The following is a 12,536-nucleotide window of genomic DNA, read 5'->3' on the forward strand; positions in this document are numbered from 1 at the left end:
GCTCCTTTCTGTATGATTCTCTTTATCTGCTTTTTTGTCTATAGAATTTGGCTAGATATTTCTTTCTGATGACATCTCCCACCTAGTCATGGTTCATTAGAGTTTTGGGGTTGCTAAAAACAAGATAGGCTTGTTTACCCACCAAATCAGCTTTTATTTGGTACATAGTGTTTACCACACCATGGGAATCAGGACTTTTGTTCATAACTGCTACCACTCATCTGTCAGTTTATTATACTCTATTGGCTTGCATGTTGCTATGATGCTAGAAGCTATGCTGCCAGTATTCCAAACATCAGCAGGATCAACTATGCTAGACAGGTTTCAGTAGAGCTTCCAGACTAGGAAGAGAAACATGGCAATCTACTTCTGGAAAACACTGGCTAGGGAAAACCTTGAGAGTAGCAGCAGAACGTTGTCTGATATAGTGTTGGAAGATGAGCTCCTCATCTTGGAAGGCACTCAAAATTCAGTTGGGGAAGAGCTGCCTCCTCAAAGTAAACTCACTGACATGGATGAAGTAAAGTTTTCAGGACCTTCTTTTGCTTGTATGGCACAACTCAAAATGAGGAAAAAACAGCTGCAAAAATCCATTGATATATTTGACATGGAATGTAGAAATTGTGAATCTAGACAAATTGGAAGTTTCCAAAAAGGAAATGGATTGCTTGAAGATAGATATCTTAGGCATTCCAAATAAAACCAAACTCACTACCGTTGAATCAGATCCGGCTCATAGTGACCCTTCCTTGAGTTTCTGAGGTGGTATCACTACGAAGTAGATTGCCCAACTTTCCTTCCAAGGAGTGGTTGGTGGATTTGAATCACCAGCCCTCTGTTTAACAGTCAAATGCCTTATGCACTACACCACTAGAACTCCCATCTTAGGCATTAGTGAGCTGAAGTTGACTGTTATTGCCCATTTTGAATCAGGCAATCATATGGTCCACTGTGCCTGGAATGATAAATTGGAGAGGAATGGCATCACATTCATTGTCAAAAAAACATTTCAAGATTTATCCTGAAGTACAGTGCTGTCAGTGATAGAATAATATCCATATGTCTACGAGGAAGACCAGTTAATACCACTGTTCACCAACCATTGATGCTAAACATGAAGAAATTGAAGATAATTACCATTTTCTGCTTTCTGCAATTGATCAAACATGCAGTCAGTGTTGTTGTTAGCTGCTGTCGCGTTTTCTCCAATTCATGGCAACCCTGTGTACAACAGAGCAAAGCACTGCTCAGTCCTCTGCCAGCCTCACAATCCCTGCTATACCTGAGCCCATCATTGCAGCCACTATGTGAGTCCATCCTGTTGAAGGCCTTCCCCTTTTTTGTTGACCCTCCACTTTACCAAGCATGATAGCCTTCTCCAGGGAATGGTCCTTTCTTACAACATGACCAGAGTAGACAAGATGAAGTCTGGCCATTTTCACTTCCAAGGAGCATTCTGGCTGCATTTCTTCCAGGTCAGATTTGTTAGTTCTTTTGGCAGTCCATGGTACTTTCAGTATCCTTCGCCAGCACCGCAACTCAAAAGCATCAACTCTTCTTCGGTCTTCCTTATTCATGGTCCAGTGCTCACATGCATATGAGATGATTGAAAATACTGTGGCTTTGGTTAGGCACACCTTAGTCTTCAAGGAGACATCTTTACTCCTCAGCACTATAAAGAAGTCTTTTGCCCAGTGCAATTCATCATCTGATGTCTTGACTGCTGCTTCCATTGGTGTTGATTGTGGATCCAGGTAATATGAAATCTTTGACAACTTCAGTCTTTTCTCCATTTATCATGGTGCTGCTTATTCGTCCAGTTTTGAGGGTTTTTGTTTTCTTTATGTTGAGATGTAATCCATACTGCAGACTCTAGTCTTTAATCTTCATCAGTAAATGCTTCAAATCATTCTCACTTTCAACAAGCAAAGTTGTGTTGTCAGTATATCTCAGGTTGTTAATGAGCCTTCCTCCAATACTGACACCACACTCTTCATCATATAGTCCAGCTTTTCGGATGAGTTGCTCAGCATACGGATTGTATAAGTATAGTGAAAGGATACAACCCTGACACGCTCCCTTCCTGATTGTAAACCGTGCAGTATCCCCTTGTTCTGTTTGAACAACAGCCTCCTGGTCTATGTACATGTTCTGCATGAGTACAATTAAGTGTTCTGGAATTCCCATTCTTCTCAGTGATATCCATAATTTATTATGATCCACACATTCAAATGCTTTTGCATAGTCAATAAAACACAAATAAACATCTTCCTGGTATTCTTTGTTTTGAGCCAAGATCCATCTGACATCAGCAATGATATCCCTTGTTCCACGTCCTCTTCTGAATCCAGCTTGCATTTCTTGAAGTCCTCTCAATATACTGCTGCAACTGTTTTTGAATTACCTTCAGTAAGATTTTACTTGTGTGTGATATCAGTGATATTGTTTGATAATTTCTACATTCTGTGGGGTCACCTTTCTTTGGAATGGGTACATATAGATCTCCTCCAGTCAGCTGGCCACAAAGCTATCTTCCAAATCTCTTGGCATAGATGAGTGAGTGCTTCCAGCATGGCATCCATTTGTTGAAACATCTCATTGGATATTTTGTCAATTCCTGGAGCCCTGTTTTTTGCCAGTTCCTTCAGTGCAGCTTCGACCTCTTCCTTCAGGATCATCAGTTCTTGATCATATGCCACCTCCTGAAATGGATGAACATCAACCAATTCTTTTTGGTACAGTGACTCTGTATATTCTTTCCATCTTCTTTTGATGTTTCCCACATCATTCAGTATTTTGCCCATAGAATCTTTCAGTATTGCAACTTGAGACTTGAATTTTTTCTTCAGTTCTTTCCTCTTGAGAAGTGCTGAGCATGTTCTTCCCTTTTGGTTTTCTAACTCAAGATCTTTGCACATTTCATTATAATAATTGACTTTGTCTTCTCAAGCTGATTTTTGAAATCATGTATTCAGCTCTTTTATCTTGTCATTTCTTCCATTTGCTTTTGCTACTCTCCATTCAAGGGTAAGTTTCAGAGTCTCTTTTGATATCCATTTTGATCTTCCTTTCCTGTCTTTTTAAAATGATCTTTTGCTTTTTTCATGGATGATGTTCTTGATGTCATCACATAATTCCTCTGGTTTTTGATCATTGGTGTCCAGTGCATCAAATCTGTTCTTTAGATGGCCTCTAAATTCAGGAGGGACATAATCAAGGTCATATTTTGGCTCTCGTGGACTTGTTTTAATTGTCTTCAGCTTCCACTTGAACTTTCATATGAGCAGTTGATGGTGTATTCCACAGTCAGCTCCTGGCCTTGTTTTGGCTGAAGATATTGAGCTTCTCCATTGCCTCTTTCCACCGATATAGTCAGCCTGATTCTTGTGTATTCCATCTGGCAAAGTCCATGTGTATAGCTACTGTTTGCGTTGTTGAAAAAGGTATTTGCAATGAATAAGTCGTTGGTCTTGCAAAATTCTATCATGCAATCTCTAGTGTTATTTCTGTCACCAAGGCCAAATTTTCCACTACCAGTGATACTTTTTTGTTTCCATGTTTTGCATTCCAGTCATCAGTAATAATCAACACATCTTGATTGCATGTTTGGTCAATATTAGACTGCAGAAATTGGTAAAAATCTTCAATTTCCTCTTCTTTGGCTTTGGTGGTTGGTGCATAAATTTGAATAATAGTAGTATGAACTGGTCTTCCTTGTAGGCATATGGATATTAACCTATCACTGACATCATTGTACTTCAGGATAGATCTTGAAACATCCTTTGTGATGATTGCATGCCATGCCATTTCTCTTCAATTGTCATTCCCAACATAGTAGATCATATGGTTGTCTGATTCAAAATGGCCCAAACCAGTCCATTTCAGCTTACAAATGCCTATGCATTCCATTTCATCTTTGACAACTTCCAGTTTTCCTAGGTTCATATGTTGTACATTCATGTTCTGATTAATGGATTTTTGCAGCTGTTTCTTCTCTCATTTTGAGTCTTGCCACATCAGCAAATGGAGGTCCCAAAAGCTTTACTCATCGACGTTATTAGGGTCAGCTCTACTCTGAGGAGGCAGATCTTTCCCTTGCGACCTGAGGGGCTCAGCTTCTGGCACTATATCAGACCGTGTTTCAGGGCTATTCATAAAGTTTTCCAGTAATATATCAGACAGTGTTTCAATGCTATTCATAAGGCTTTCACTGGCCAACTCTTTGAGAAGTGGATGGCCGTTCTTTCTTCTGAGTCTGTCTTAGTCTGGAAGCTCCACTGAAACCTATCTACCATGGGTGACCCTGCTGGGATTTGAAATACCAGGGGACTAGCCTCCAGCCTCACAGCAACACGCAAGCCACTACAGTACGACAAACTGACAGACAAGTGGTGGATATAGTCAGTATATGTGGATAGTTACTGGTGATTGGAATGCAAAAGTTGGAAACAAAGATGCATCAGTAGATGGAAAAGACAGCCATGGTGACAGATACAATGCCAGAGAATGCATGATAGAATTTTTCAAGAACAATGACCTATTCATTATAAATACCTTTTTTCAACAGCATACATGGCTACTATACATGCAGACCTTGCCAAATGGAATACACAGGAATCAAATCACATATATCTGTGAAAGAAGATGATCGAGAAGTTCCTTATTATCAGTCAGAACAAGGCCAGGGGCCAACTGTAGAACAGACCATCAGTTACTTATATGCAAATTTAAGTTGAAGCTGAAAAAAATTAAGTCCACAAGAGCCAAAGTACAACCTTGAGTATATCCCACTTAAATTTAGAAACCCTCTTAAGAATAGATTTCATGAATTGAGTACTAATGACCAAAAACCAGAGAGGTAGTGAGGTAAGATCAAGGACATCATATGTGAAGAAAACAAGACATCATTGAAAAGACAGGAAAGAAAGAAAAGACCAAAATGGATGTCAGAAGAGACTCTGAAACTTGCCCTTGAACATAATCGAGTAACTAAAACAAGTGGAAGAAATGATGAAGTTAAAGAGCTGAACAGAAAATGTCAAAAGGTGGCTAGAGAAGACTAGTGAAGTCTTGTAATGAAATGTACAAAGACCTGGAATTGGAAAACCCAAAGAGAAGAACATGTTCAGCATTTCTCAAGCTGAAAGCACTGAAAAAACATTCCAACCTAAAGTTGCAATATTGAAGGATTCTGTGGACAACATATTGAATAATGTAAGCAGTGTTAAAAGAAGATGGAAGGAATACAGAGGCACAGTGCCAAAAAGAATTGGTTGACATTCAGCCATTTCAGGAAGTAACATATGACCAAGAACTGATGATATTAAAGGAAGAAGTCTAAGCTGTAGGGAAGGCATTGGTGAAAAACAAGGTTCTAAGAATTGAGTGAATAGCCACTGAGATATTTCAACAAACAGATGCAATGCTGGAAGCGCTCACTTGTCTATGTCAAGAAATTTGAGAGCTACTTCACCAACTGACTGGAAGAAATCCATATTTGTACCCATTCCAAAGAAAGGTGATCCAACAGAATGTGGAAATTTCCAATTAATACTAATATCACACTCAAGTAAAGTTATACTGAAGATCATTTAAAAAAAAAAAAAAAGGCAGTCACAGTAAACCATCAACATGAAACTGTCAGAAATTCAAGAAGGAATCAGAAGGGGATGTGGAACAAGAGATATCATTGTTGATATCAATTGGATTTTTGCTAAAAGCAGAGAATACCAGAAAGATGTTTACCTGTGTTTTATTGACTTTGGAAAGCATTGAACTGTGTAGATCATCACAAATTACAGATAACATTACAAAGAATGGAAATTCCAGAACACTTAATTGTACTAACGTGGAACCTGTGCTTAAACTTAGAGGCATTCATTTGAACAGAGCAATGGGATCCTGTGTGGTTTAAGTCAGAAAATGTGTACATCAGGCTTGAATCCTTTTACAATACTTATTCAAACTCTGCCGAGCAAATAATCTGAGAAAGTGGATTATATGAAGAAGAATGCAGCATCAGGATTGATGGAAGATTCATTAACAACTGTGATATGCAAATGACACAGTCTGCTTACCAGAAATGAAGAGGACTTAAAGCACTTAGTGGTAAAGATCAAAGACTATAGCCTTCAGTATAGACTATATCCCAACATCAAGAAACCAAACTCCTCACAACAGCACTAATTAGCAACATCATGATAAACAAAAAATTGACAGCAAGGATTTCATTTTACTTAAATCCACAATCAACAGGCATAGAAACAGCAGTCAAGAAATCAAATGTATTTGACAGATCTGCTGCAAAAGACCTCTTTAAAGTGTTAAAAAGCAAAGACGTTGCTTTGTGCACCGTGGTGCATTTGAGCCAAGCCGTGATATTTTCAGTTGCTTCATTTGCACGGGAAAGCTGGACAATGACTAAGGAAGACCAAAGAAGAATTGATGCATTTGAATTATGGCATTTGCAAAGTATCTTGAATATACTATGGACTGACAGAACAAACTAATCATCTTGGAAGACGTACAGCCACAGTGCTCCTGATAAGCAAGGATTATGATGCTTGTCTCATGTACTTTGGGCGTGTTATTAGGAGGCACCAGTTCTTGAAGAAGAACATCATGCTTGGTAAAGTAGAGGGTCAGTGAAGAAGAGGAATGCCGTCAGCGACATGGATTGACACAGTGGCTGCAACAATGAGCTCAAACTTACAGCAGTGATTGTGAGGATGGCACAGGACCAACACTGTTTTGTTCTGTTTTACGTAGAGTAGCTACGTAAAACAGAACCAACTCAGTAGCACTTAACAACATTAGTATTGTGTTATTTAGATACAAAACCATTTTTTAATCCTTCCCCTGTTGCTGGGCAGTTCAGTTGTTTCCATATTTTGGCCACTACAAGAAAGCTGCTGAAAGCATTCTTATAAAAGTCTTTGTGTGGACATATTTTATTTCTCTTTGTAAATACCTAGAAGTAGAATGACCCACTGCCATCAAGTCAGATTCCACTCATAGTGACCCCTCCTTGGGTTTCCGAGGCAGTATCACTATGGAAGCAGATTGCCCAACCTTCCTTCCAAGGAGTGGCTGGTGGGTTTGAACCATCAGCCTTCTGGTTAGCAGTCAAATGCCGTAAGCACTATGCCACTAGAGCTCTTTAGAAGTAGAATCACTAAGTGATATATAGTTAGTCCCCAACTTACTAAGCGGTTCTGTTCTCATGTCTTCATTTGTCCGTCAGTTCTGATGTAAATTTAATAACTTTTTTTTTTTTAAGTTTTCATCACTGTTGCCTTTTATTACCAGTGTCTATAAATCTTAGGAGCTCTGATTGTGTAGTGGTTACAGCATTCAGCTGCTAACCAAAAGGTTGGTGTTTCAAACCCACTAGCCCACCACAGGAGAAAGATGAGGCAGTCAGCTTCCATAAAGATTTACAGCCTTGGAAACCCTAGAGGGCAGTTCTTTCTACTCTGTCCTATAGCGGCACTATGAGTCAGAATTGACTTGATGGCAGTGGGTTGGGTTTGGTTTCAGTTATAAATCTGACCTTTATTTGTGTTTCTTAAAATTTCATATAAACCTATATATTTTAACATTGTATGTAATTCATACTACAATAAGATGTTAAGTAATAATAAAAGATATTTGTAAGTGTTATTCTTTATAGGTAGAATATGTCCTAACTGGGGGAGGGGGCTACCTGGAGTAGATGTATGTTTAATTTTTTACAAAACTGCTAATTGCTTTTCCAAAGTGACTGGCCCATTTTGCATTCCCACCAACAGTGTATGGGAGTTCCACTTCCTTCACATTCTCTCCTTTGCTTGATATGGTCTGTCTTTTTAATTTTTTTCTGTTGTAGTTGATGCATCATAGGATTGCATTATAGTTTTATTTGTATTTTCCTGATGACTGATGCATCTTTCATCTTTGTTCTTTGATGAAGTGTTTATTCCAGCCTTTTGCCTGTTTTCTGTACTTAGCAGTTTGTCTTAGAATTGAGATGTAAGATTTCTGTTATATTTTAGATACACTATTTTTTGTCAAGTATGTGTTTCAAAATATTTTCTCCCAGTCAGTGATGTGCTTTTTAAACATTTTCCTAATATTGTCTTTTGTATAGCAAAAATACTAAGTTTTGTTTAAGTCCACTTTATCCATTTTTTTTCTTAGTGTAGGCTTTTGTGTCCTATTGACAGAAATCTTTACCAAACCTGAGATTGCTAATATTTTCTCTTAAAAAATTGTATTTTTTTAGCTCTTACCATTAGGTCTATGGCTCATTTCTAATTTTACAAATAGGCCTGTGATCCATTTTGAGCCAAGACTCTACATCCATTTCTAGATTTCCTGTTCTATTGATCTGTCTTTTCATCTGTATCAAACTATTTGATTACTATAGCTTAATTATAATAATAAGTCTTGGAATTAGGTAGTATATGTCCTCCACTTTTGTTCTTGTTCAAAATTGTTTTAGTTTCTTCACACGTCTGTGCCAGTTTTGTAACTGTCTTGTCAATTTCTATAAAAAAAAAAAAAAAAGGCCAAATGAAATTTTGATTGGGATTACATTAAATTTGTATATTGATGTGGCAATAACTGAACAATATTGACCCTTCCAACATTTCTCTGTTTATTTAGACCTTTAATTTCTCTCAACAATGTTTTGGTGTTTTCAGAATATAGATCTATATTTGTCACATTTATCCTTAAGTATTTCATATTTTTAGTGCTATTGTAAATAGTACTCTTTTTTTAAAAAAATTTCAATTTCTAGGTATTTATTACTAGTGCATAAAAATGAAATTTTGTATATTTATCTGATTTAGTTTCCTAGGGCTACCATAACATAGTAGCACAAATTGGGTGGCTTAAAAACAGAAACTCACCCTCTCATAGTTCTGGAGGCTAGATGTCCAAGTTCAGAGTGTCCCAGGGCCATGCTCTCAGAGCTGAAGGCACTAGAGAAAGATCCTCTCCTTCCTTGTATCTTCCAGGCTTCTGACAACCCCAGTGGTGTTCCTTGGCTTATAGCAATATAACTCCAATCTCTGTCTCTCTTTACATGGTATTCTCCTCCCTTTATCTCTTTTCCTTTTCTCATAAGGACTGTAATCATGTTGGATTTGGGCCCACCCTACTCCAGTATGACATCATGTTAACTTAGCTAATTATATGCAAATATGCTGTTTCCACATAGCACATTCACAGGTGCTAGGGGTTACAACTCAAGTATATCTTTTTGTGTTTTTTGATTAAATAGTGTAGTTTTAAGGTTCAGAAACAGTAAATTCTTTTAGTGATACAAGAGATGATTAAGAGAAGAACTTCTGAGTTAAAAGTCCTAAAAGTTTTAAACTGAAATTTTTTATTGAATATTTTAATGGTTTCTGAAGCATAACCCCAGGATATTTGGGTGTATAATAAGTATTGGAGAGCATTTCTTTTCTAGTTTTGGTCTCTTCTTTTTCTTCAACAGATAGTTAGATGGGATTAGGTCTCCCTGAGTTGGAATCAACTTGATGGCAGCTGGGTGCTGGTGGTCAGTGTCACTTGTTGAATTGCTTTGCTTTTCCTGTCATCTGCTGTTTTCATTTTTCTTTTGTTTTTCCCCTGTTTCTACACTCACCTTTTTAAAAGACCCATTTGTGGGTAATGAGTAAGTTTGATGTTGGCTGCCAACTCCTTTGGTGTATAGTCACTGCCTGGAGTATTATGTGGAGAAGGAGTCTGACACTTAGCAGATGGTATGATCAATTACAGCGTCTATAACAGTAAGGGGACAGGAAGTGGTGTATTTGCCATGGGTAAATTACTGTGTATAGTATCAGCAGCTCTTAAATGATAATTTGCTTACGGCAATTGTTGCTTCTGTTTTTAGTGATTCTTTCCTTTTTTTTGACAAAGTACATTGAAACAATAGTTTAATCAAAAGACATGCATTAAGGTCAAATATAAAATATTTTAAGGAATAAATAAATTAAATACCAAATTGTGGTTTTATTACTAAATCACTTCATATATGTAAACTATAAGGTTTTTTTAAAAAGATATTAAAGAATGTACAGATTATATAGTTTTTAAATTAGTACAGTAGCACTAACCATCAGCAAGAATAATTAAGAGTTTTGGAGGGGAGGGGGATTTGAGATATAATTTAGGTACAGTCAAATTGACTCTCTTGGATTGTAAAGTAGGTGAGTTTGGACAAATGTATACTGACTACAGTGTTACCATTATCATACTCGGGTGAGAATTTTTCCATTACCCCGAAGGGTTTCTTTGTACCTCAGCTCAACCTAAAAATCTCCTTGTGAAAAATTAATTATCCTTTATTTGAAGAGTATGTTTAAACATCTGAGGAATAAAATTATTTAAATGGCATTGAAAGTTATTTTAAGGAATTAATTGCCTTCCATTCATTGAGATATTGCTACCAGCCAGTGTTACAGTGTTGAATTTTTTAAAAAACCAGGAGAATTATCATTTCTACTTAGCTCCCTCAACAAAAAGATTCTTGAAAATAACATAGTACTTTATTGAAGAATTTTATCTTTGAATATTACAGAAGAAAATTCCACAAGACAGAATGATGATTTGGGAAGCCAGTTTACAGAAATTTTCATTAAACAGCATGAAAATGTGACTCTCCTGCTATCTTTGTTGGAGGTAAATAGGGAATCTTGATATTTTTGTCATCTTACTAAGTTGGTTTTTTGTTGCCTTTTTCTGATGTTATTGAGGAAGCAACATATACATACCTTTTTAAGATAGTAAGTTTCTTATTACATAGGAAGAGATTTACGTGCATGTTTCAAGAACTATATACTGTTAAAACAGTTTTTTATCTTAATTCTATTTTTACAAAATTCTGTTTTATCCAGTCAATATTTAATCCATTTGATCAATTTATATTAATTTCCTATTTTCTTTTTATTGCCTTTTTCCTCTTTAGAATCAGTTTTTAGAAGTTTGCTAAACTTATATTCTTTATTTGTTTTTCTTGAAAATGTGATTTCCAGATGTTAAGTATTTTAAATTCTTATATTTCAGGAGTTTGATTTCCATGTCCGCTGGCCTGGTGTAAAGCTTCTTACTTCTCTTTTAAAACAACTAGGGCCTCAGGTGCAGCAAATTATTTTAGTCAGCCCCATGGGTAAGTGACTTACCTTTCTTAGATCATTTGATTAGAAAAATAATGATCATTTCCTAGAGAGGGGGACTGAAATGGTTTTGTTAATAAATTGTTGATAATTTGAATCAGTATTTGCATTTTTGGCTTGCCAGTATTTTTCACACGTTGTTTTTTTCTAGGTGTCTCAAGATTGATGGACTTACTAGCAGATTCCAGGGAAGTTATACGTAATGATGTAAGTTAAATTGGAAAAAAAGAGCCCAAGAATATGCAACTTTTCTTTTTCCTGTTTGCAAATGAAATCTTTGTTGGTCCTTATTCAGAAGTATGTTGTTGTTATGTGCCGTCAAGTCGGACCCAACTCATAGTGATCCCTCCTTGGGTTTCCAAGGAAGTATCACTATGGAAGTAGATTGCCCCATCTTCCTTCCAAGGAGTGGCTGGTGGGTTTGAACCGCCAGCCTTCTGGTTAGTAGTCAAGTGCCTTAGCCACTATGCTACGTATAGGAAGTTAGATTTGGAAGGTTGGGGTTAGTGGTCAGTCTTCTAGACTTTTTAAAGTTATATGCACGGCTACTTACTTATTATTTCCTTATTTATCCAATGTTTTGGGGTTAAGCAAACCATTTTAGTATTTAAATTTATTTCTTCTACAACTTTAGGATTTCTTTACCCTCTTTGAAAGATTCTGTTGACTCTAAACTCTCTCTAGAATCTCCCTTTCTTCCTCAAGGGTAGAAAAAAGGTCTGTATACAGTGAATTCTGTAAACTTAACAAAGTATAACATTTGGAATCTTTATCCTTAGTTGATTTATTTAACTATAGGGAATGATTTGCTCTGGAGTTATTTTCCTTTTTGATTTATTATAGTATTTACATATACTTTGAATATTTTGTATTTATGCCGCATTATTTTGTTGTTTGAACATTTTTATCTGTTGTTACTTTACAACTTGTTCAAAACTGTATAACACTTTAGACAACAATTGGAAAAATCATTTTAAAATACTAGAGCTAGGAGATCTTATGAAGTTAATTGTTTCCATATTCACAGGGAAAAACTAAGACTCACAGAGACCAAGTAACTTTTTCTTCATTAGGCACACAGATAAAACTTCCATATTTTTTTATATGTATGTCAATTCAGTTTTTTAGATACTGCATTTATATAGTAATGTAATTTATGAGGACTACTGTTACTCTATATTCTATATACTGTTATTATATATTGAAAAGCTTATGAATAGCAAAGAAACACTGTTTGGTACATTACCGTGCAACTTTAGGAATAGTCTGTTTAGGCTAAAAGGCTCGCAAAATAGGACTGGGAAAGAGCTGCAACATCTGAGTAAACCCAGCCTTACTCATGGAAAAGAGAAAGATTTCGAGACCTTC

At 36.5% G+C, this 12,536-nt stretch overlaps 1 protein-coding gene across 1 annotated transcript in view; it reads left to right on the forward strand.

The window, feature by feature from the left end:
• Window positions 1-12,536, forward strand: part of USO1 (USO1 vesicle transport factor) — a 126,607-nt gene that overhangs the window by 51,728 nt on the left and 62,343 nt on the right. The window contains 3 exon segments of the mRNA XM_042782075.1: window positions 10,574-10,674; window positions 11,059-11,161; window positions 11,320-11,375. Of these exon segments, the coding sequence (XP_042638009.1) occupies window positions 10,574-10,674; window positions 11,059-11,161; window positions 11,320-11,375 (260 nt within the window).

This window comes from Orycteropus afer, unplaced genomic scaffold (genome assembly GCF_000298275.1).
Source record: "Orycteropus afer afer isolate SDZICR_OR568_19922 unplaced genomic scaffold, OryAfe1.0 scaffold00235, whole genome shotgun sequence".
NCBI lineage: Eukaryota > Metazoa > Chordata > Mammalia > Tubulidentata > Orycteropodidae > Orycteropus > Orycteropus afer.